Below are 26,759 nucleotides of genomic sequence, written 5' to 3' on the forward strand. Positions count from 1 at the left end.
GGAATTTTTGAAAAAGTGCTTATAAACGTTATAAATGATCTTTTTTTTTCTTAAAGAAATCTTTTACTTCGTGTTATGTTTTTCATACCAGTTGTACTTTCCATTGCAAATATTAATCACAGTTAAATTAAGGGGGGATGGCATTAAAAACTAAGCTAAGCTGTGATGTCATCAAGTACACTTCCGTTCATACTGTAGAACCACCGCGCTGCGTTCTCCTGAAGACTTTCGTTTGAACGAACTTGCGCCCACCGGAGCCTCGACTGAATTCTTCGTTCGGACTCTGCAGGAGACGGACGCATAGGAAGCGGACAAACGAAGACTTCTTTCTTCGCCTTTGATCATGAAAGTGTGGGTTTTTGCTGTTCTGGCCGCTCTCGCGGTCGGAGCCTCAGCTCAGGGCTGTAAGTAGTTTAAATTTGATACAAACTTGATTCTAAAAAGAAGCCACAGCTCAGTTTGAGTAGATTTAATGGAAATTTTCACAAAAACGAACCCCCCCCCCCAACGCATTTTAAAAGTTCAGAGCACCTTTATTTAAGACATAGATAAATTATCTTTCTATGAGATGTAGTTTTGCTTGTTTTATTTGATCAAATATTGTAATTGGCCACCAGAGTTGAACCAAAAAGTTGTTTTTAATGTTACACTAGCTAGTTTTGTTGGTGGTGGGGAAGGTTTCTTCCTCTGTGTTGGGACTAGCACCCAAAAGATTCATTCTTATATTCTTATTCATTCTTATATAATACTAACTATACTGTACAGTCACAGTATAGTAATGTGGTTATGTATTTGAGTTCCTGTTAATAACCTGCTAGTGTGGTGGTGTTTTTTCCTCTTTAGGTCCAACAACATGTGCCACTATGAAGTGGGCTATGTGCGATGGACCCCCATGTTCATGTACTCTTCTGGTTGGTAATGGTACAAAACAGCCCATAGACTGCACAGCATGTAAGTTTAGAAGTGGTAAAGGGGCACCTTCCTGTTTCATGTCCTCTGTTTGACACTCCAGCCTGCTCATGGTGTGCACTTTGTTCCCCCCTCAGTGATCCCCAAGTGCTTCTTGATGAAAGCTGAAATGTACAGAGCTAGAAAGGCCCTGGGCACTCGCAGTATTGGAAGAAAGCAACATGAGACCGCCATTGTGGACAACGATGGCATCTATGACCCTGAATGTGAGAATGACGGCAAATTCAAGGCCAAGCAGTGCAACAACACAGATGTGTGCTGGTGCGTCAACAGCGCTGGAGTCCGTCGAACTGACAAGGGAGACCAGACCCTCCAGTGTGAGAAGCTGGTGGAGACCTAGTAAGTGATTTCACTATAGTGAAGGATTGCTGTGAGGATGAATAGTTCAAGTATTCAACATTTCTTTATTTTATTTTTCCCTCTTCCAGCTGGGTCCGTCTTCAGCTGACACACAAGGAGGGGCCCACCAACGTGAATAAAGACAATTTGAAGGCGTAAGTCCACTTCAGCCCTTATTAAAAGTTAAGAAACATGCTGAGGCTGACATTTCCAGATCTCACCATCCTAATGTCGTTTTTTAAAACAGTGCTATTGCGACTAAACTTAAAAAGCGTTACCAACTTGACCGCAGCCTGGTGAAGGAGGTTCAGGTGAGTGACAGTCCAACAAAAAACTGCTTGTAATTTAGAACAAAGCAAAAAGCACCACTGCCATGCTAACTAACATCCTGTCATTCTACAGTATGACCCAGACGCTCGCATGATTGTGGTTGATGTGACTAAGCCAAAAGGAGAGCGCATCAGTGACCTGTCCAGAATGGCCTACTACATGGAGAAAGACGTATGTACAACCTGTGTGTTTGTGTGTGTGCACGTTTTGTATAATGGACCCACTGGCTAACTTCATCATTTCATGTGACTTTCTGCAGGTGAAGGTGCTGCCACTGTTTACTGAGCAGAAAAACTTTACTGCTTCTGTGGATGGGCAGACTCTGATGATGGAGAAGATCATCGTGTACTATGTGGACGAGGAGCCCCCGACCATGACCATGAAGCACCTGACAGGCGGGATCATCGCCGTCATCGTGGTGGTGGTGCTGGCTGTGATTGCTGGCCTGCTGGCTGTGATTGCTGTGGTGAGCGCATCTGCATGTCAGAAGTGTCGTTTAAAGAACAAATGTTAAAACAAAAGGCCATAATTTAGTTTCTTCTCTGTGTTTGTAGTTCTTTGTCCAGAAGCGACAGAGGAAGTACAAAAAAACTCAGGTGAGATAAACGACCTGTTGTTGGTAAATTTATCTTTTGAGAAAAAAGGGTCATTATATAAACTTTTTTGGTGTGTCTGCTCTTTCCTCCAATTCAGCAAAGAGAGATGGAGCAAATGTAAAGCAGAGAGAGTGTGAAGAGTCGACGCGTACCTGACAGGCAGGATCATTGCTGTCATCGTGGTGGTAGCGATTGCTGTGATTGCTGTGGCGAGTGTATTTGTAGAGCAGGCACGTGCAGAGGGGGGGGGGCTAGAGGGGCTTGAGCGGTCCGGAGCTGTAGGAGAAACACAAGTTAACTCAGAGACACAGACTGATGCGACAAAAACCAGTAAGTAGGTGTACAGCGTACACTGTAGTGTATAGCACCCAGGAGTATTAGCTTATTACGTACACGTTGGTAAGTTGTCTTGTTGCAACTGACGAACTGAAACAAACGAGCGTGCTGTGTGTGCAACAGCGCGACAAACATTACCTGTCCTTTTATTAACTGCACAGGTAGTGCTGGTCACAGCTGCTGGCTACCTGTGCAAGGCTGTCATGGGTCTGTAGCTCTGTCACCGTTTTAGGGAACATATTTAGTTTTAAAGTAAGTTTCTGGGCATTTCCGGCCTTTCTGGAGGGATTATATTTCACTAAAAAACGATCTAATATGCATGTCCACATAATAATTATTATAATATATTAAAAAACACAAGCTGTATTTTAAAGAACATACATTAAGAAGCAGATTATATTAGATTTATATTTTAAATAAGACAAAAGTTGGATTTTACAGCAGTAAAATGATTGTATCTCTACAGTTTAAACATGTAATAAGCTTTGCCCCTGCACAGAGTGGATAGTGAAACAAATGGAATCATCATAAATACATTATTTCATATTTATTACTTCCCCCTCCTCATTGCTTTATTATTGTAGCTCTAGTAATAAATAATAATGTAAGGATTCTGGATCAGCACCATGATGCCCATAGTATATACAGTATTCTGAAGAAGGTCTAAAATGTCACTGTGTGTGCATGTGTGTGTTTTATTTAGCTGGATTTAAAAAAATATTACTCATGATATAACATTGTGCAGACATGCCTGGTAAGGACCTGAGGAGGAAACAGTAGGAGCTGTGTGAGGCTACTAAAGGCAGGGCTATAACATTTTTCTGTCATCATTTTATTATAGATTAAGTGCAAGAGTTGTTAGGTGTGGACAATTAGATTATAGTTTATTGCAATAGCAAGTTGTGCCTTGTTCTCTTTTTTTTTTTTTTTTTTTTTAGGGAGAGAAAGAAAACCAAAGGGGAGAAGAGACGGTGAGAAGGGGGGGAAGAAAGAAAAAACAAAAAAAAACAAAAAAAAAACACCTGGGTCACCTGTATGGAGAAAAAAAACAGAAGAGAAAGCAAACAACAAAGAGCAACATAATAAAAAAAACAGCACCATCACTATAAACTAGCTAGCAGTAGATATCAGTAGATACTAAATAATAAACGATATTGTGCAGCACGCAAGATAGACAGCGCACAATGTGCTTTGAGGCAGCAGCCAAGAAAGCTGTAGTCCGCGTCTGTGAATACCCGTGTGTACACCTGTGTGCATACCTGTGTGGATCAGCATGCTTGCATTCCAAAGGTTTCTCCATGTAACGATCTGCTAGGGAGTGTGGGGGGGGGGGCCACAGCCCCGTCCTCCAGGGCATGAAGCAGGTATGGAGGAGATCAAAACTCCAGACATCCAGAGGCCCCCAGAACACAAGAGACCAAGGAAGACCAACAGAGGGGCAGCCGCGCCACTGTCCCAGTAAGAGCTGAGGAGAGTCCCAGATGAGGGCTCACTCAGCAGCCGCGGAGCAGAAGCCAGGGGGGGGGTTGCATTGACGCGCCCGTGAGCTCCGCCGGCAGCCAGCTGTGCCTGAGTGACCGAGCCCCAGGCCGAGAAGCCGGGGGCACCCCACCTCCGAAGTGGCCCGAGCGAGCCCCAGGCTCCAGGCCCCGATAAGCGGCCGCCAAGGAGTGAGCCGGTGTGTACCTGGACGCCCATCCCCAGACACAAAGAACCACCAACGCACCGACACCTGAGGGAGTCCGCCACTGGCAGGGGAAGTGGTGGTGGGTGGAGATAGGCCTCCAAACCTTGGAGGGCCTGAGATGTCCCCAGAGAAGTGGCGCCTGATACCCAACCTGACATATAGACACAGACATACAGGCACACACAGATACAAACATCCATTCCCACCCTCATGCTCTCATATGCACTTACTCCACACTCAACCAACGTGGAGACAGACATAAAGAGACGCTGTACACACGATCACACTCCCCAAGCGTACTCTACGAACCGGGTCTAGGTACCCTTGCCCCTGGAGGGGGGAACTGCACCCAGACCCAGGTGGTGTTACCCTTTTCCCTGCGGTGGGGGGAGGCAGACCGCCCTGACTCCGCAGCAGCAGGGAGGCCCCACACTCCAGACCGCAGTCGGACGGCCAACTCCTCCTCCTAGCCCCCCGCTCCAGCAGGCCGCAGAGAATGGGGGTGAGAGAAGACTTGTTCTCACATAGCAAGTGGAGAGTGATATATGAAATGATGGAAGGAAGAAGAGAAGCAAAGAGTGATTCACAGGCAGAGCCTAAATTATTTCTCACAGTTTTTTGTTGCCCTATGGTTCCAAGCGCTGTCACCAATCTTTGCATTTTGTTATTATCTCATGACACTTGTTTAATCAGCTACCATCTCTCCTGTGGACTTTTTAATGTTTACAGTCTCAGATCAACACAGCCCTGCCCTTCCCATATTAGATTCTTGATGAATGTGTGTTGTTGTTATTCAGCCTGGTTCAATGTGCCCCTTTTTAACTTTGAGCACCCGCCCCTTTAAACCTCTCTGCACGGCCCTGCTTCAGTGACATTGTGACAGTTGAGGAAGTGGAGTGGGTAGGAGTGAGCTGCCGTTTCTTTTGATCACCTGTTTTCTCCTGTTTTGAGTAAGTTAAGGAGGTCAGAGTCTGTCTTCGTTTTTGGCACTTGTTTTGGTAAGGTTAGGTGTGTGGGGAATCAGTTTAGATTCGTTTTGTTTATTATTTTGGCCTTAGCTCACCCCGACGTGTTGACACTCCTGTTTTGTTGTATCTGTTTTATCACTTTGTAAATAAATCACCTTTTAACAAACTGATTTGTTTCCTGTCACTGCTTCGGTCTTGTGGGGCGAGCGAGTCCTTCACTCATGTTATTGCCTGGCCCCTAGATGGGTCGTAACAACCTGCTTTAGCAAATGACAAATAAGAAGTCCATTGCCATGAACACTCTTAGTCTTGTTAAAACTTTATGTAGTTTATGTATAGTTTTTTTATTGACATGTTTCTATATTATATCTTATTTTTTTCAGCTGCAAAAAAAGGAAAAAAGATCAAAATAAGTGTTTTTACTTCAGAAAATTATTATATGTTGATAGGCACAGTGAAGACTGACAGGAAAGTGGAGGATGGAGAGAGGGGAAGACCGCCTGGGTTCCTCCACAGTCGGCAGATCTCTGTCCAATGATGCTTTCATGTCAACGTGTGCCAAAATCTCTGAGGAATGTCCAAAACATGTTTATGAATTTAATTCATGCTAAAAGCAGGTTTTGTAAAAGGTTTTAGAGCCATGCTTCTCACCCCTCCTGGTATTTAATAATGTTAACATATTCTAACTGTAGCTTTAGCTGGTTTGTATTACTAATGTACACTGATGACAGTAACAAGGCTCTTTGTGGGATTTTTTTTTTTTAAAGATCTAATTGAATTTTCTTGATTTGGGTTGAATTTGCCACGAAGATCAGGGCCCTATTTCAGGAAGCCGGTTTAGAAAACTCAGAGTGAAAAACGATACTCAGGGTTGAGTAACCCCGAACTGTCCAACTCGGAATATTCGGTTTCAGAAAGGCTGATAACAAGTAGTTCAATCAACGCGGAGTTGCTTTAACCCCAAGTTAAGCGCGCGCATGAGGATACATAAAGCCCTGATTAGTGGAGCACAGATTAAGCGAGTCACCATGGAGACGGAGGGAAAGAAGGCGCGGTCAATGTATTTTACAGCGCTTGAGGCCGAAATTCTGATGGCAGCATAGGGCTTTGGAGCGTGATGTCACGGGGGTGGGCGATAACATGCAAATTTTGCGGGACAAAAGTAACACAGCCTCAGCTACAAAAGAAAGAGAGCATGCATGGCAAAACATAGCCGACAGAGTCGATGCGTGAGTGTTAATTTAAACATTGATCTAGGGATTTCCACCCATTTAACACGTTATTTTATTATATTTTATTTTATTTTTTATTTCATACATTTTATTTTGTGATGTGATTTGAGCGCAGGTGCAACCCAACAGGCCCCAAACGTTCCTGGCAGCAAGTAAAAATGAAATATAAAAATATAGTCCAAACAGGTAAGGTGTAATTGTATTATGAGCCATAGTGCTTGGTCTGTTTGTCCGATGTAAATCAATTGCAGTTAGAGGCTACATTAATTTCCCCTCTGTAAGCACTTATTGAAATTATCTGAGCACATTACAAGTACATATTTGCTTACTCTATATTCTCAAATGTGACCAGTTATAGCCAACAGAAAAAAAGCGGAGGCCTGAAAAACAGGTGGGGGTCCTCCTCCACCACCACTCACAGAGGCTGAGCAGTTGGCTTCCACATTTGTGATAATGTTGGCAGCATCACATATGATCTTCACAGTGCAGAGAACACAAATTAGCATCCATTACTATAATGACATAATTTGTTAGTTTGAAATGCTACAGGGAACTATGTACCTGCACATTAATGCTGTGGAAAGACTTCCTGTTCACATAGTCTCCTTCATTTACTGAATGATTGGAATGTGAGTGCCATCTGTACAGCCAATCACACCTGGGAACCGTGAAAATAAATGTAAAATTTAAGTAGTAGTTCAAGTATCACCACATCATGTATTAAGTTTTGTTCATCCTGCTACCTGCAATTTTGTGGCATCCCTCTTTGATAAATCTTGTGGGTCTATGACCGGGGAACACCACAAACGAGTACAGGAGACGTTTCAGTGCAACTGTAACATTCCTGACTGCCCGACAGACGGTAGCCTTGGAAACGTGCTCAGCGTCACCAATATTATACAGAAAGCTCCCGTTTGCAAAAAACCGAAGTGCAATACGAATAATATGTACAGAACTGAGAGAATGTCCGCGATGTGTCACATGAGCAATATTAGGCCTGAAGATGTTATTCAAATAAATTATAGATTGTGCTGAAAAACGGTAACGTTCACACAGGAAATCATCAGGAAATGATTAAATGTCCGAACGCGCTCTAATCACTCTCTCCCGGCGGAGAGCTCTGCGGAGAATTTGGGCTTCAACATCTACTGGCTCTTCAAGGAAGGGACACGCCATGTCTGACACTTCCTACAGTCAGGTTTCCTACAAAGAGGCGGAGAAAGTTAGGGTTAGTTGAAGTAAACCTGCTAGGGGGCAGGTTAGCTTCACGGAGTGTGTCATCATAGTGACTCACTCAGGCTTCAGCTGAACTCGCTTTGTGAAACCGAAAAACCAGAGTTTTCGTTAACTCAGGGTATACTTAGTCAGACTTTGCACTAAACCGGCTTCCTGAAATAGGGCCCAGTTCACAACAAAGTGACAGTGTTTTGAAATGTGTGCCAGTCAGTTCTAGCACCAGTCACATGGTGGCGCCATCTCTCAGCCATTCTGTTCACGTCACAGAATGACATAGTAATAAATCCTTGGATGATAAAACAGCCACAGATACTGCGCAGGTTTATTAGCTCTGTCCACTGGTGAGAAAACTGGGACAATCTTATGGCTTGTTATAAAGATTAAGGTGTCTGATCCCTTTTGTACGGTGGCTGGGAAGTGCAAATCGCAACAAATTAAAAAACCGCAACAAATAAAAAACAAACCACAACAAAATACAAAAAGCCCACAACAAAATACAAAAAGCCCACAACAAATTACAAAAAGCCCACAACAAAATACAAAAAGCCCACAACAAAATACAAAAAGCCCACAACAAATTACAAAAAGCCCACAACAAAATACAAAAAGCCCACAACAAAATACAAAAAGCCCACAACAAAATACAAAAAGCCCACAACAAATTACAAAAAGCCCACAACAAAATACAAAAAGCCCACAACAAATTACAAAAAGCCCACAACAAAATACAAAAAGCCCACAACAAATTACAAAAAGCCCACAACAAATTAAAAATCCTTGACGGAAAGGGATTGTCTGAAATACCGGAAGTGACACAAGCGTGATGTCACGAGAGGGGGCGTGGTCAGGGTTTTTGGTTGAGGCGCCACATTTCTGGGCTGAACAAAGCGCTAGCGAAAGAGCGAAAGTACACGGATAACACCAGCTATGGTTCGTACTTGCTGTGCGGTCGGTTGTAAAGTTAGATCGCACGGCCGGCAAGGGAATAAGGTTGAAAATGGTTTATCTTTTCATTCTTTCCCCACCTGGAAGCAACATGAGGCAGCTCATGTATCGGATGTTACCAAACGAAGGCGTCTAGCCTGGATAGCAGCTGTGAGACGAGCTGATATCCAGTTCTCTTCCATCTCCAAATATCTGTTGGTGCTCCAGACATTTTCATTCCGGTAAGTTCTAAATATGTTCATATCTTTATAGCCTATTAGTTTTATTTTCGATGCACTCTGAGGTCATAGAAAATTAGAAAAAAACATCCTACTGAGTGATTTTGCAGAACTACCTTCTATTTATAGTTACTAATTATTTGGCATTATTGCAGCAAACCAGCCCATGAAATGGATGAAACATCGTGACTGAGTTCCAGCGCTACACAAGGGACCTGCTTCAAACATACCACCATGCCAATCAGATTACTTCTTCCATGTGAGGGTGAAGAGGTGACCCTTCTGGATAAGATGGTGAAGGTTTGCTGCCGTTTTGGTGAACAGTGTGGTAGTAAAACCAGGGGAAAATGAAACTTGCTCCTGTTAAATATTCTTTAGTCTTGTGCTGTATAAATAGCGGTAATTTTTCAGAACATAAATTGAAGTAATTGATAGTAAATAAAGTAACGTTAGTAGTGGGTGATATCGTGTAAATGCTGTCATGATTTTGTGTAAACATTTTGTCCTTTATAAACTATGACATGGATTCTACATTGTAACTGATGTGATGTTCTGTAAGGTGGTTTTAATAAAAAAAAAAAAAGAGCAAAACTTAGTTTGTTTCTTTATTCAACTTTTGAACAGCGGGACTCAGTCAGTACATATTCAGTAAATGCAAATTATTTACACGGCAGTGCACTTCAGGCATAAATCTAGACCCTTATATAAAACATTATGGGTCATTCCCACAACCCACAGCTTTACTGTGTTCCAGCAAAGATTCCAATAGCAGTGACAACTCCTCCACAGTAGCAGGTGGGATTTTTCTTTTTTGAGGACGGCTCCTTTTACCTGTCACTACAGATGGTCTGTTTATGTTTTGATTGAGAGCAGTTTTTGGTCAGCTGAAGAGGAGAAGTCCATCTTATGGCCAACCTCTGGCTGTATCTTGGTCATATTACCCAGAAAACCCCAGTATGCAGGTTCATCTGTAACAGTCCTTGTGCCACAGATCTGCACTGTTGCTTCTACATTAAACAGAAGAGCAGCGCCATGGATGCAGGTCTCCAGGACTCCGGCCATACAGGTGCAGTGGGCGGCTTCAACCTTCCCTGTGATGCTCACAATGACCCAATGCTGGTTCATTCAGTCTTTGAGAGTGCAGTACCTGAAACATACAAAGTTAATTTAAAGACAAGGACTCTAATGAGCCAAGGCCGACATAAATTTGTTTTATCTACTTTCAAATCCATTTTATCATAAATGTAACAAAGTATTTAGAAAGTTAGCACATACATGTAATTTTCCATTTTTTTATGTATCCATCTATAGAACGCTGCATGTTATATTCCAAATCTGCCTGTTCTCTTTCAGAAACCTGCCTTCAGAAAATGAACCTAAAGTATGTAATGCAAGGATGTCATCACTTTCAAGATGGAGAAAGCATAAAGTTTGACTTTAGGTGACAATTATGGACACGTAATATGATAAGGAGATTCTGCAGGTCATTAATCAATGTATTATAGTAAAAAATTTATTTTTTGTGACACAGGACACAAACATGGAAGCAAGATATATAATTAGGATTATTTATAATAAATATGAATAAATAATTGCAATTTCTTTAACCATTGAGAATAACTAAATCCTTCAGGACAATGTCACATCAATGCACTGAACTCACTATGGCTACGTTCACACTGCAGGTCTTAATGCTCAATTCCGATTTTTTTTTTTTTTTAATTTAAATCTGATTTTGTGTCTGCTTGTTCACACTACAAATAAAATGTGACAGCAAACGCAGTCCTTTGTGAACCCTCAAAGTGGCCCGCATGCGCAAAAGAAGACGTCACACACAACGCGCTCTGTTTAGACCAAACAGCATTGTTTGACTGATGGCCCTTAATATAAAGACTTGTTTCAGACTTTACGTTGTCCAATTTTGCTTTAAGTTATTTTGTTATTTACATATGGCCTAATAATGATCCTTATTGTTGTTTTAGAGAGGAGCGGTGCTTCAAAGGATAGTTGCAGATTTATGTCAGAATCTGCAGATTATACAGTACAAATAAAATGTTCACGTTATCTTCCCAACAGTTTCACTAACATCTGCACGGGATGCACACGAAGCGCTCATGTGTTCTCAATGTCTTCTCCAGCGCTGATAATTGGCATATGTTTTGTGTCAGTGAAATAAAAGACGGATTTAATGCGTCATGACCATTCAAACAGCAGTTGCTTCCTAAAACATCAGATATGTATCGGATTAAGTACCACATACGAAAGTGACCCAGATCGGATTTGAAAATATCGGATTTGTGCTGTTTTTACACCGTCATACCATGATTGGATATGGGTCGCATACGGTCAAAAAAGTCGGATTTGATGCGTTTTCGCGTGCAGTGTGAACGTAGCCAGAGCCTCCACGTGTTCTCACTCTAATTTGCACCTCATGAATGAATTTATGATTGCACTAATTTGAATGTTCGGGAGGAAATCAAACGCATTTTACTCACAGTGCCCTACAAACGTCACTGCTGTTTAGTTTTCTGTCTTCATTTATGTTGGAAGTGATAGCAGAGTTGTACGTTTGAATTTGTTTCCAAAATCCCTCATTTAGATGGAAGCTAGCGAGCTAACTTCCTGCTAATTTCTAACTCTGTTAAATGTCATATATTCCGTTTCGTTTTCATGGATGCCTGGATGTTAAACTCAATTGTTACACATGGTAGAGCAGAACGCTGATAATTTTATTACAGATGAAAGACTTTAGACAGTTTTTCAACTCTCAGTAATGCCACAGTGATCCTGTGATTTATGGACCTGCAGCAGCGTTTGAGCCCATGCTAGTGACGTCAGACTTAAAGACCGGATAAAGAGTGATATGAACATATCTATAACTTACGGGAATGAAAATGTCTGGAGCACCAACAGATATTTGGAGATGGAAGAGAACTGGATATCAGCTCGTCTCACAGCTGCTATCCAGGCTAGACGCCTTCGTTTGGTAACATCCGATACATGAGCTGCCTCATGTTGCTTCCAGGTGGGGAAAGAATGAAAAGATAAACCATTTTCAACCTTATTCCCTTGCCGGCCGTGCGATCTAACTTTACAACCGACCGCACAGCAAGTACGAACCATAGCTGGTGTTATCCGTGTACTTTCGCTCTTTCGCTAGCGCTTTGTTCGGCCCAGAAATGTGGCGCCTCAACCAAAAACCCTGACCACGCCCCCTCTCGTGACATCACGCTTGTGTCACTTCCGGTATTTCAGACAATCCCTTTCCGTCAAGGATTTTTAATTTGTTGTGGGCTTTTTGTATTTTGTTGTGGGCTTTTTGTAATTTGTTGTGGGCTTTTTGTATTTTGTTGTGGGCTTTTTGTATTTTGTTGTGGGCTTTTTGTATTTTGTTGTGGGCTTTTTGTAATTTGTTGTGGGCTTTTTGTAATTTGTTGTGGGCTTTTTGTATTTTGTTGTGGGCTTTTTGTAATTTGTTGTGGGCTTTTTGTATTTTGTTGTGGGCTTTTTGTAATTTGTTGTGGGCTTTTTGTATTTTGTTGTGGTTTGTTTTTTATTTGTTGCGGTTTTTTAATTTGTTGCGATTTGCACTTCCCAGCCACCGTACTTTTGACTGCACAATTGGTTACCCTGGTTACATGTAGCAGTGATAGACTTTGCACAGCAACAAGCAACAGTTACAAGCTCAGCATCTATGCTGCATGCTTGTTCAGGCAGGTGCTGAAAAAGCCAAATTTAGCTGTTGGCTAATTGGCATCCAGACTGGATGCATTAAATAGCCTGTATGGCTTCACACAGAGTTCCAAACTTGTCCTACAAGCTTCCTTAAAGTAAGCTAGGAGGCTACGTTTTTAAGTATGAGTAGTTATTTTTATATAACTTAAAAAAGAAGCTCAAGTGGCTTTATTGTCATTTCAACCACTGAGACCATGGTGCTACATGTAACAGTAAATCAGCACAGGACTGCATAAAGCGCAAGTATGCAAAAATTAAAAAAAAAACTGTGCAACAGAACGATGCATACACTAGTCGGTGCAATAGAAACGTGCAACAATGACAGTGGGTTGTGCAAAAAGTAGCTGAGGTAATGAAATGAATGTACAAAGGTATGTTTATGGTTTGTGTTCATGTGTGTTCCCACTAGAAAATAAAATTAACCATTCTCTCTCAGGCCCTCCAAATTATGGAGGCCTTTCTGCCCTCACCACACTCCCTGCCAGTGGCTGATGCCCTCAGGCGTCGGTGTGTTGGTGGTTCTTGGTGTCCAGGGCTGGGCGCTCAGGTATGTACCGGCTCACCGTAAAACATGGGCCCGGGCGCCGTGACTCGGTTGGGGGGCCCTCTGGGCCTGCGGCTCGGTTCACTCTGGCACAGCTGGCTGCCGGCAGAGCCCATGGGCACGCCACTGCAGCCCCCTCTGGCTTCTGCTCCGTAGCTGCTTGGTGACCCTTCGTCAGGGGCTCTCCTTTGCTCTTCCCAGAAGGGTGGCACGGATGCCCCTCTGGTGGTCCTCCTTGGGCTCTCACACTCTGGGGCCTCTGGATGTCTGGGGCCTGGATGTACTCCATGCATGCTTCATGCCCTGGGGGACGGGGCCATGGCCCCCCACACCGGCTAGCAGATCGTTACATGGAGAAACCTTTTGAATACAAGCGCGCTCATCCACACAGGTGTGCACTGTTCATAGACACAAACCATACCTTTCTTGGCTGCTACCTCAAAGCACATTGTGCGCTGTTGGTCCTACGTGCTGCACAACAACATTCAATATTTAGTATTTACTGTTTTTTACACATAGCTAGATTAATGTGATGGTGTTGGGTTTATTATGCTGCTCTCTTTTTTGTTTTCTCTTTTTTTTTCTCTCAACAGTTGATCCGGGAGATTTTTTTAAGTGTCTTTTCTCACTGTCCCTCTTCCCCTCTGTTTTTCTTTTCCTTCATCTTTCTTTTTTACCTTTCTTATCCCCCAGCCATGTCTGTCCCGTCTGTAACAACTGAAAATAAATAATAATAACAAAAAGGTCGATCAAATGGACCAATATGGCAAAGCCGTGATGATCCATTTGTAAATCCGTTGGGTATCTTTGTTGACCTTCAGACAACAATTCTGACGGCTAAAGAACGAAACGGGACAGATGGAAAAAACAACAACAACAAAAAAACATTCTCTCTCTTATTTTTAAAGGAAGTGTGCATGCATCAACTGCTTGTTAATGCAAATATCTAATCAGCCAATCACATGGCAGGAACTCAGTGCAGTATGTAGACATGGTCAAGACAAGCTGTCATGTTCTGTTTTAGACTTCATCTGGGTGAGATTATATTCTAAGTTGAGTTATACTCCGAGTGGTTTACGTTTGTTTTCTTGTACAGTGTCCTTGGGTGTTTTGAAAGGCGCTTCTAGATCAAATGTATTATTGTTATTAATATTATTATTTTTAAATTTGATACAAACTTTATTCTGCTGAAAAGAAATGCATAGTTCAGTTTGACCTAGATTTAATGGACACTTTCAGAAAAACAACAACAACAAATTTAAATTTAAGACATAGATATATATTTCTATAAGATGTAGTTTTGCTTGTTTTGTTTGATCAAATATTGTAATTAGCCGCCGGAGTTGAACCAAAAAGCTGTAGCTAGTTTTGTTGGCGAGTGGGGGTTGGGAAGGTTTGTTCCGCTGTGTTGGGACTCACAGCCAAAAGATTCACCCTTATATAATACTGCATCTTTTAAAAATAAAAAATTATGCTTCATGAAGTCACAGTACAGTAATGTTATTACGTATTTGAGTTCCCGTTAATAACCTGCTAGTGTGGTGGTGTTTTTTTTTTCCTCTTTCTCTTTAGTTCCAACAACATGTGCCACTATTGTTAAGGTTCAAAATATTGGGGATGGAGACAAGAGAAACACCACAATAACAACACTGGTCCGGCCGGGTCAAGTCAAACGATGATTTTAATGGTCACACACGTGGGAGATGGAAACTGTATGCAGACAGCCTCAGATCTCATCACAAAAAACACATCTCCATAGTTTTGTAAAAATCAGGGTATTAGAACGCCCCTTCATGCGTAATGACAGGTGTTATACAATCAATGTTGACAGTTTTATTTAACACAGAAAAATAACATTGTCTCCTTCCCGAGGGCAGACGCTGACTGCCCCCCATCTCCTGGAGCCATCCGTCCCCTGCAGAGACACAACATTGCAACTACAAGGACTTCCACATTGATTAAGACGATCAGTGTGTATTGCTCTAAAACAAGTGTATAATACTAAATGAATAATGCTTGGTCAGCTACCACTACTTAAAACATAAAAAACATAACTGAGTACAAGATCACCAAGAATAACATCGTATAAGTGCTGTGTAAGCATGTTTGCATTTAGCCCTCTGCACTCAAAGTCAAAACCTGCAATATATCAGTCCGGACCATCACGCCGAACGAAGCTTATGACCTTCAAAAGACCAAGTGCCAACTCATCATAAGCACAATTGCAAGGTGTGTCTGAAATTATTGAAACCACTCTTTTTAACAAAAGACAAACAAATTAACAAATCTTCTAAACGTTATTCAGTTCATTTCAATCATTAATGATTAAACATGACAGTGATGATTTATGCTTTTCACTGATTCTCTAAAAAAGCCCGGAAACTGACTCAGGCATTTAATATTTTAATCAATGTCATTTAATTACTACCACTTTAAACTTAGCAAAACATAATTGAATAGAAGACCACAAAGAATAATATGATATCAGTGGTATGTAAGCGTGTGCGGCCCTCTATGCTCGAAGCCTTTCCCCTCAATAGATCAGTCAGACATTCACGCTGACTGTAGCTTTTAACCCTTAATTAACTTGAGCACAACTCTATAATAAGCAACAAACTGCAATATGTATAAGTTGATCATGGTCACATCTGCAATGAAAGATCATATTATTATTCTGGTACCTGTAAGTAAAAAATCAAACTAGAGTTATAACAATCACTGTAGTACAAAGGCTAATGTAAGATCAAAACTTCAGTATATATTTAATGCAAAGCTGGTTATATGATTCTAATGAACTAATAGTGCCATATTAAAATGATGAAACTAGAAGAGGAAAAAACATCCCCTTTTTATTCTACACTATGAAGTGGGCTATCTGCGACGGACCCCCATATTCATGTACTCTTCTGGTTGGTATTGGTACAAAACAGCCCATAGACTGCACAGCATGTAAGTTTAGAAGTGATAAAGGGGCTCCTTCCTGTTTCATGTCCTCTGTTTGACACTCCAGCCTGCTTATGGTGTGCATTTTGTTCCCCCATCAGTGGTCCCCAAGTAGGGCTGGGCCATATTATACCGTTCACTAGTGATGTGCGGATCGATCCTGAAATATCGATTCCTCCGATACTAATCATTTATGTTCTAAAATCGATTCTCACATTACAATATCGACATTTTAGTAATTTAGAGTAAATTTGTAGTTTATCATTAACAGGAACACAGTGGAAGGAAACTATAACATTCGGATTGTCTACATTCAAAGGCACTACTTCCTCTTCCGCCTTTCATAGTCATGTGCGAAATACGTCTGTATAAATGTCTCGCCGCCCCTTGGCGTGCGCACTCACAACGATGGCTGAGCGTAATTGTGCAGACGTATTTTACCTCCACAAACAGCTGAGACGTGGTTTGCAATACATTTGGCAAAAAAGTGAGGTGTGGCCGTACTAGGGAGACATTCAAAAGGGCTGTTGGGGGGGGGGATAAATACATTTTACAGTGTTTATTTATAGGATAAAATACGTTAAATGTCACCATTATTATTGCCCGGCCCGGAAACAGCGGGGGTGTCCAAATTCAGAGGCTGCTTCCACCTGAGGACCCGGCCTTCGCGGTCTAAAGAAAGCCGGGTAGTACGTCACAGGCTCCCTCGGTGGAGTGAAACTCTGCCGTCTGCTCCTTGCTATCTAGATATAACAGGGCGCTGGCGTAGACTCTTCTGTTTAATCATTTTCTGTTTGATGTTTATTCAGCTGTGTGAAAACCCCGGAGGAACCCTCCCGAGGGATTAATAAAGTTTAATTTAATCTAATCTAATAACTTTAATCTCAGCCAAACCGATTTACCCACGAACAAATAAAACACTGAAAAAGCCAAACAATAACATTTTTAAGTTATCAAAGTGACTTATATATCCTGTTTAACCCGAGTAGCGAAAGACCGCGGGGGTTTGAAGACGATGTGTCGGTCGGCTCAGATATTTGAAGTTTACACAGCTACATTCTCCCCTGAAAATATGTTAAAAGTTTTTTTTGCGACCCAGAAAGAGAAATAAGAGTAATATTAAAACTAAGTCGCTGCCGTCATTGCTGGAATTGGCTGGGCCACGCTATGAATTCTGCGATACGGTTTTTCAATTTTGTTGTCCGGGTGGAAAATCGGGGGAAATTCAGGAGAATGGTGGCTCTGGGAGATTTTCGGGACGGGCACTGAAATTCGTGATTCTCCCGGAAAAATCTGGAGGGTTGGCATGTATGGTTGTGGCAACATCACTAACCTTGTCAAACACCTCAGAGTAAATCATATCACAGAATATGACGAGCGTATGTTGAGACGAACTGAAGAGGAGGAGAGGGACAGGTGCTGCTAGGGCGAGACAGACGTCTCTCATGGAGTCCTTTAGTGCTGCAGGCAGGCAAAGTGTTCAAATAGGCAGAACTTCAGATTTTTTATTTCTATATGATGAACCCTGCATTATTAAGTAATAAGAACAAGTAATCTGATGCCCTGTAATCATTATGATGCTATAATTTGAGATACAATAAATAAAATAAGTTTTTGTACAAAGTATCGGTATCGGATCAGTATCGTCGATACCACCCTGAATATTACTTGGTATCAGATCGGAAAGGAAATCAGTGGTATCGCACATCACTACCGTTCACGGTAATACCGGTACAATGCTAACGATAAGAAAATGAAATATCGTGATAGAATATGGGTAAAACACGCATGCGCAGTGCCGAAAAAGCACAGCGGCAACGGAGAACGAGAAGGGGGAAAGCGGATTGTTGAGTGAAACGGATGAACCAGACTGCCAACCCCTTAGTATTGTGGAGAGTGAGTGTAACGTACTGGGGGAATAGGAAGACATCTTATCAGAACCTTATCCACCTGGCTTTACAGCTTTTGTGTACCCCAGCTTCATCTGTTCCTGTGAGTTTCCAAAGCTGGGGAAATGGTGTATAAAAAAAACAAAAAAACAACCGCAATAGACTGAATGCAAAAACATTGGATAAACCTATTTTTCTGAATAGAAATTTATAATAAACTGAGTCAAATGGGTAATATTACATTCACAATACTTTCATTTTAATTTTCACTTAATGTCATTCATAATATATTTTAAAGATGTCTACAATATTTGTAATATAGAAGATATAAAATGATTCCATGGAAAGTACAATACCTTACCGTGTATACAGTGTATATAAGTATGACTAGGTCATTGAATCAGTGTCTGTTGTGAGTCTCAAGTAAGTTGCCAGCAATGATATTTAAGGTCCAGCAGGTGTCAGTATGGAGCAAAAAAGCAAAACTGTGCCGATACAGTTTGGGGAATGTGCTGAAACGCTTCACGAGGCCTCATCTACCCATCACTACTGGTGCGTCAACAACTCTGGAGTTCGTCGAACTGACAAGGGAGACCAGAACCTGCAGTGTGAGAAGCTCTATTGGTAATTCACACACAGTTTCTGTCCCTCCACACACCAGGTAACCTCAAGGAAAAATACATGTTGAACCACCAGCAGCTGTCTGAACCACTGATAAAAGGCAGAACAGATTCATGGTTGTTTACAGTAAAGTCTGACCTGACCTTGTCACAGTTTAGGCTCCTTAGTACCACCTGAACATTGTTTATACACCACAGCCTAACTGAGTCTTGTTCCCGACTATTCCCATCACTTTATGACAACAGCGTACTCATCTTCTCTGCCTTCTTACAGCAGGATAACGCACCATGTCACAAGGCTCAGATCATCTCAAACTGATTTGGTGAACATGATAGCGAGTTCACAGTACTCCACTGGCCTCTACAGTCAGCAGATCTCAGTCCAATAGAGCACCTTTGGGAAGTAGTGAAACCAGAGACTCACATCATGGATGTGTGATGCTGTCATGTCAACATGTGCCAAAATCTGAGGAATGTCTAAACTGGTAAAAGGTGTGCTCTTTGACTGTTACTAAAAAAAAGTCTACTTAAACAATTCTGTATAATAAAACATAAAAATCTTATGGGGGAACCAAAACTTATTCATGCAGCTTTTGGACACATTTCTAGAATCACTTAGTAGACAGAATAGATTTGGACCACAAATACCTGAACTACAGGTTTGGGGCCTCACACATTCATGTTATTAGTTACATCTGTGTCACTAACAACATAATCTTTGTGAGTGTCAAGGTTCATGACTCAGTCTGAATGAAAGTCAAAAGGGGGTTTATTTATAAAAGTGACACCAGGTGAGAATATCCATATAGTGCTGTTCTGGGGCAGGGCAGGGGGTGCAGAGCAAGGTCCAAACTCCTTTTCACACTGCCAGTGACTCACAATAATCCAAAAGCCACTCCAGCCCAAGCTGGACCCTTATCCACTCAGGGTTCACAAAGAAGGGAAGCGGTTCAGGGAAGTCCATACACAAGGGGAAAGTCAACGTTAGCAAAGCGCATGAAGAAATCACTAGGTGAGCTGGGTTACACTGACACAGGTTAGCACAACAATCCAACAACAAGTCTTCTTCTTCTTGTACGTATTATTGGCGGTTGGCAAACAACTGCATGGTGCATTACCGCCACCACTGGTATGGAGTGTGGACAGGAATCACGCTCAAAAAACAAACAAAAAAAAAACCTTCATATCCTCCCAAACAACCTTCCTTCTCTCAAAAACTGAAACAAGGCCTGATAACATTTATCCCCCGACTCCTGTAATAACCCAACAAGATCAAGTTTCATAGCAATGCTACTGAGATTTTAGGCCACTCGTCTCCTCTCCTTATACTTCCGACATTGCAAAATAACATGCTCCAAAGTTCCATCCTCTCCACAATAATCACATTTCCCTGAGGCATGTTTCCCTATCAAGAATGGTGTAGAATTCAAACCCGTATGTCCAGATCTCAGTCTTGACACCACCACCTCCTCTCGCCTACTCCTTCTTGTGGCTGTCCTCACTCCCACCCCCCTTTGAATTTTATATAACCACCTTCCCCTCCTGTCTTCGTCCCACTGTTTCTGCCATCTACTGGCAGAACAGTGGCTGGGAAAGAATGTCTCGGACTCCCGGACCATCAGCACCGGCTCCCCTCAGGGCTGTGTTCTTTCTCCTCTGCTCTTCTCCCTGTACACCAACTGCTGCACCTCCACCCACCAGTCTGTCAAGCTAATCAAGTTTGCAGATGACACCACCGTTATTGGACTCATCTCGGACGGGGACGAGTCTGCCTACAGGAGGGAGGTTGAACGTCTGGTGTCCTGGTGCAGCCACAACAACCTGGTGCTGAATGCCCAGAAGACAGTGGAGATTATTGTGGACTTCAGGAAGCACACAGCCCCACTCCCCCCCATCATCCTGACTGACACCCCCATCACCTCTGTGGACTCATTCCGCTTCCTGGGTACCACCATCACCCAGGACCTGAAGTGGGAGCCCACCATCACCTCCGTCATTAAGAAAGCCCAGCAGAGGATGTGCTTCCTGAGGCAGCTGAAGAAATTCAACCTGCCAACACGGACGATGATGCAGTTCTACACTGCAATCATCGAGTCCATCCTCACCTCCTCCATCACCGTGTGGTACGCTGGAGCCACTATCAGGGACAAACAGAGACTGCAGCGTGTTGTGCGCTCTGCTGAGAAGGTGATTGGCTGCAGACTCCCATCTCTGCAGGACCTGCACACCTCCAGGACATTGCGGCGTGCAGCTCGGATCTCAGCTGACCCTTCTCACCCTGGACACAGTCTGTTTGACCTGCTCCCCTCAGGCAGGAGGCTCCGGTCCATTCGCACCAGAACCTCTCGCCATAAGAACAGTTTCTTCCCCTCTGCTGTTGGACACATGAACAATAACCATATGACTGTACCCGCCACTAACACATGACCCTACGCTGTGTCACTGCATCATTCTATGTTTGGCACTGATCACCACCTGCACTCATGTATATATCTTTCAACGTAGCACTCTTAATTCTTATCCCTACTTTTATTTTTTTCCATGTCTATTTAAGTGCTATTTATGACAGCATGTTTGCACTGAAGCACCGCAGCAATTTCCAAATGTTGTAAACCTGCTCAACATTTGGCAATAAACCCCATTCTGATTCTGATTCTGATTCTGATCTACCCCTCATTTCTAGCTTAATAATACTTCCTCCTGACCAAAATTCACCGCCAGATCAACCATCTTATGATTAGCGGCTTCCTTTGCTAACCTATCCGCTGCTTCATTCCCCCTTAGTGAGCCGGGACCCATACAAACACTACTGACAGACCATCATATGTATCCTGAAAAGAGTTTGCTGAACCTCTATTAAAATATCTGACCTACCTTTCAAATGACCATTCTGTAGACTGACCAAGGCTGCACTTGAATCTGAACAAATAATTGGTTTCAAAGGCCTCAAATCTTCCACCCACTGTACTGCTAATAGAATCGCTATCATTTCTCCTGTAAACACAGACAATCCATTATTAATCCTCTTCCCAATTTTTACCATAAAGTCTGGAATTACTACTGCCACCCCCACTTGATTAGCTGGTTTCTTTGAAGCATCCGTATATACTTGCACATAACCATAATACTGATCGATGTAACCCTGAACTATATTTGAGTCTAGACCGCCTGTCCTGTCCTTACTCTTCTGGCACAATAAAGCAAAATCTACAGCTGCTTCAGGAAGTAACCATGGAGGGATTGCAGGCCTCAGCACTCGCTGACATATGTCTAAGTGTTCCAATTTAAGTTCTCTAGCTCTTCCCCCCACCACCCCCCTCCTCCAATCCCTCTCTCAGCAGCAAGACATCTCCCCCCCTCCCCAACATCTCCCAGTGTCACAGTGGATCAGGTCATGAGACAACTGAGGAAGCTTCGCCCCAGAAAGGCAGCAGGCCCAGACAAGGTGTGTCCTAGGATGCTAAAGGCGTGTGCTGCTGAACTTGGGGAGCCGCTACAACGAGTCTTCAACCTCAGTCTGCGACTGGGGAGAGTGCCCGCCCTATGGAAGACATCCTGCATCGTCCCGGTCCCCAAAAAGAACCGGCCCAATGAGCTGAATGACTTCCGACCGGTGGCACTGACGTCACATCTTATGAAGACTCTAGAGCGGCTCTTCCTCAACCTCCTCCGACCACAGGTACAACATGCCCAGGACCCACTACAGTTTGCATACAAGGCAGGTGTCGGAGTGGAGGATGCCATCCTGTACCTCCTACACAGAGCCCACTCACACCTGGATGGGGGAAAAGGCACGGTCAGGATCCTGTTTCTTGACTTCTCCAGTGCCTTTAATACCATCCGGCCCTGTATGCTTCAGGAAAAACTGAACAGGATGGAGGTGGACCCCTGCCTGGTGGCTTGGATCTCCGACTACCTCACCGACAGACCACAGTACGTCAGGCTGAAGGACATCACGTCTGACACTGTGGTCAGCAGCACAGGAGCACCACAGGGAACTGTGCTGTCCCCTCTTCTCTTCACCCTGTACACCTCTGACTTCTGCTACAACTCTGAATTATGCCACATTCAGAAGTTTGCAGACGACACAGCCATCATGGGGTGTATCTGGGATGATCAGGAAGAGGAGTATAGGAGTCTGGTGAGGAACTTTGTCGCATGGAGTCACACAAACCACCTGCAACTCAACACCTCAAAGACCAAGGAACTGGTTGTGGACTTCGGGAGGTCCAGAGAAGGTCCACTGCCGGTTCAGATAGAGGGGGAGGAGGTGGAGGTGGTCAACAAGTACAAGTACCTCGGGCTGTGGGTGGACAATAAACTGGACTGGTCATGCAACACAGAGCACCTGTATAAAAAAGCCCAAAGCCGACTGTACTTCCTCAGGAGGCTGAGGTCTTTTAACATCTGCAGGAAGCTCCTGAGGATGTTTTACCAGTCGGTGGTTGCTGGAGTACTTTTCTATGCTGTGGTGTGCTGGGGGAGCAGCACAGCAAAGAAGGACTCATCCAGGCTGGAGAAACTGATCAGGAAGGCTAGATCTGTGGTCGGCATGAAGCTGGACACTCTGGTGACAGTGGCAGAGAAAAGGACACTAAAAAAACTGCTGGACATTATGAACAATGCTGGGCATCCTCTGCACACGGTCGTAAACAACCAGAAGAGTCAGTGACAGGTTGCTTCTCCCCAAGACAAGAACCAACAGACTTAAAAACTCCTTTGTCCCACACGCCATCAGACTGTTTAACTCCTCTCTGGAGGGGAGAGGGAGGGGAAACAGGAGGACAAAGGAGGGGGGGACAACTAAGCTGTAGTGCCTCTTCACCTCACTGTGCAATACCTTGTGCAATACTTTTTGTAAATAGTCAACAGTGCAATAGACCTCAATACTTGAAATGTGCAATTCACTTGTATTTTTATTCCTATTTATTCTATTTATCCCCTTCGTATATTTTATTTATATCTGTCTCTGTATATATGTGTGTCTGTATGTGTGTGTATGTATATATATATATATATATATATATATATATATATATATATATATATATATATATATATATATGTATATATATATATATATATATATATATATATATATATGTATATGTATATATATATATATATATATATATGTATATGTATATATATATATATATATATATATATATGTATATGTATATATATATATATATATATATATATATATATACACATATATATATGTGTATATATATATACACATATATATATGTGTATATATATATACACATATATATGTGTATATATATATATATATATATATATATATATATATACATATATATATATATATATATATATATATATATATATATATATATATATATATATATATATATATATATATATATGTGTGTATATTATGGCATGCCCTTTAGGAAAATATTATATATATATTCCAACCAAAGTCTGAATATATAGAATGAAACTTGAATATATAGAATGAAACTTGAATATATAGGATGAAACTTGAATATATAGGATGAAACTTGAATATATAGGATGAAACTTGAATATATAGAATGATCTTTTGAATATATAGAATGAAGCTTGAATATATAAAATGATCTTTTGAATATATAGAATGAAGCTTGAATATATAAAATGATCTTTTGAATATATAGAATGAAGCTTGAATATATAGAATGAAACTTGAATATATAGAATGATCTTTTGAATATATAGAATGAAGCTTGAATATATAGAATGAAACTTGAATATATAGGATGAAACTTGAATATATAGGATGAAACTTGAATATATATAGAATGATCTTTTGAATATATAGAATGAAGCTTGAATATATAAAATGATCTTCTGAATATATAGAATGAAACTTGACGTCACGGAGGCGCTTGCGCCATCTAGTGTTTTCCTTGTTTGTACCTGCGAGGAATGGCACTATGAGCCAGTCCGCACGGAATTTTGTGGCTCAAATTCTAAGTAATGAGGAGCTAATTAACACCCTGGCAAATGCATGTTCTGGGCAACCTAATATTTGTACTAGTGTACCGCATCGTACTACTGATGAAGAAATTTATTCACTTTTTCGTCGTGGAAGACCAAATGCAGTGAACCTCTCCGGTCAGATAACCCCTGGTTATCCAGCTAACGTTACTGCGGTCAAGTGAGCCCTCACTTACGAAGTCGCAGTCAAGCTAGCCGCCCCGCCAGCCGCACCTAAAATGTTGTTGCACTACTCTTACGCATATTACGGTATAGGTGCCGACTGGCTTAGAAACGCAGTGTTTTGTGTCCTGACACTATTTTACTTCACAATCCACTCCCAGTTTTGGTTAATCTCCACTTTCACCCCTGTGATCCACAGCCCAAATTACTGTATGATTCAGAGAAAATTAACAATAAAATTTACCCAATTTACTCAACTATACTTTTAATGTCCTCATCTTTGAGCTCAGATTACAGGAAAACTGAAAGAGGTGACGCAGATATCTCACTGGATTCTGACTCTGGGTGACCCCCACTCTGCATGCTGTGATCCACAGCCAAAATTACTGTACAGTTTTTGAGAAAATTGATAGTAAAATCTTCCCATTTTGCTTTACTGTACTCTACATATTGACATCTTTGATCTCCGATTACAGGAAAACTGTAAGAGGTGACGCAGATATTTCACTGGTTTCTGAATCTCGCCACTCTTCACCCTGTCATCCACAGCCAAAATTACTGTACAGTTTTTGAGAAAATTCATGGTAAAATCTTCCCATTTTGCTTTACTGTACTCTACATATTGACATCTTTGAGCTCCGATTACAGGAAAACTGTAAGAGGTGACGCAGATATTTCACTGGATTATGAATCTAGGCCATCTCCACTCTTCACCCTGTGATCCACAGCCAAAATTACTGTACGGATTTTGAGAAAATTGATAGTAAACTGCACAATTTACTCTACTGTACTCTATATATTCTCATCTTTGAGCTTAGATTACAGGAAAACTGTAAGAGGTGACGCAGATATCTCACTGGATTATGAATCTAGGCCATCTCCACTCTGCACCCTGTGATCCACAGCCAAAATTACTGTACGGATTTCTGATAAAATTAAATCCTATTCCATTACCAAACAAAATGAGTTCATTGAAGTATTTGCTTAGCTACAAGAAATGTCTTTCCACACACAATTTAAATTTTTCAAAATGTCATTCACACACCACCTCAAGTATCAACTTCAGTTTTAGACATTATTTATTCAGTGCTTAATCACAACAATAGTCAACTTAAGGCACTTACATAATAAGTTAAACCTTACAATAATACATACAGAGAAAAACCCAACAATCATATGACCCCCTATGAGCAACAGTGGGAAGGAAAAACTCCCTTTTAACAGGAAGAAACCTCCGGCAGAACCAGGCTCAGGGAGGGGCGGCCATCTGCCTCAACCGGTCAGGGTGAGAAATTACATTTCTCAGATTACTGATTTCTCATATTACTACTACACAGTTTAGATACACTCAACAAAAATATAAACGCAACACCTTTGTTACTGCTCCCATTCCCCATGGGATGGACGTAGAGACCGAAAATTCATTCCAGATACACAATATAACCATCCCTCCCAAACAGTGGTCACAAATCAGTCCAAATGTGTGGTAGTGGGCACATCTGCTATATTGAGATAATCCATCCCACCTCACAGGTGTGCCACATCAGGATGCTGATCTGACATCATGAGTAGTGCACAGGTGTACCTCAGACTGCCCACAACAAAAGGCCACCCTGGAATGTGCAGTTTTGTCTCACAGCAAAATGCCACAGATGCCACAAGCAATGAGGGAGCGTGCAATTGGCATGCTGACAGCAGGAATGTCAACCAGATCTGTCGCCCGTGCATTGAATGTTCATTTCTCAACCATAAGCCGTCTCCACAGGCGTTTCAGAGAATATGGCAGCACATCCAACCGGCCTCACAACCGCAGACCTCGTGTAACCACACCAGCCCAGGACCTCCACATCCAGCAGGTTCACCTCCAAGATCGTCTGAGACCAGCCACCCAGACAGCTGCTGGAACAATTGGTTTGCACAACCAAACAATTTCTGCACAAACTGTCAGAAACCGTCTCAGGGACGCTCAACTGCATGCCCGTCGTCCTCATCGGGGTCTTG

General features: G+C 42.1%; 2 protein-coding genes across 2 annotated transcripts in view; both read left to right on the plus strand.

Moving 5' to 3' along the window:
* Window positions 1-328: 328 nt before the first annotated feature.
* Window positions 329-26,759, plus strand: part of LOC101476154 (tumor-associated calcium signal transducer 2) — a 40,526-nt gene continuing 14,095 nt past the window's right edge. The window contains exons 1-4 of the mRNA XM_076891923.1: window positions 329-404; window positions 844-951; window positions 1,047-1,308; window positions 1,398-1,463. Coding sequence (XP_076748038.1) covers window positions 344-404; window positions 844-951; window positions 1,047-1,308; window positions 1,398-1,463 — 497 coding nt within the window. The 5' untranslated portion in view covers window positions 329-343. The remainder of the gene's footprint in view (window positions 405-843; window positions 952-1,046; window positions 1,309-1,397; window positions 1,464-26,759) is intronic.
* On the plus strand, window positions 1,557-2,152 carry LOC143421850 (tumor-associated calcium signal transducer 2-like). The gene is made up of 3 exons (XM_076891964.1): window positions 1,557-1,619; window positions 1,711-1,809; window positions 1,898-2,152. The coding sequence occupies exons 2-3, from the start codon at window positions 1,729-1,731 to the stop codon at window positions 2,150-2,152; spliced, it is 336 nt and encodes a 111-aa protein (XP_076748079.1). The 5' UTR covers window positions 1,557-1,619; window positions 1,711-1,728.

Source organism: Maylandia zebra, linkage group LG13 (genome assembly GCF_041146795.1).
Source record: "Maylandia zebra isolate NMK-2024a linkage group LG13, Mzebra_GT3a, whole genome shotgun sequence".
In the NCBI taxonomy this organism is placed as follows: Eukaryota; Metazoa; Chordata; class Actinopteri; order Cichliformes; family Cichlidae; genus Maylandia; species Maylandia zebra.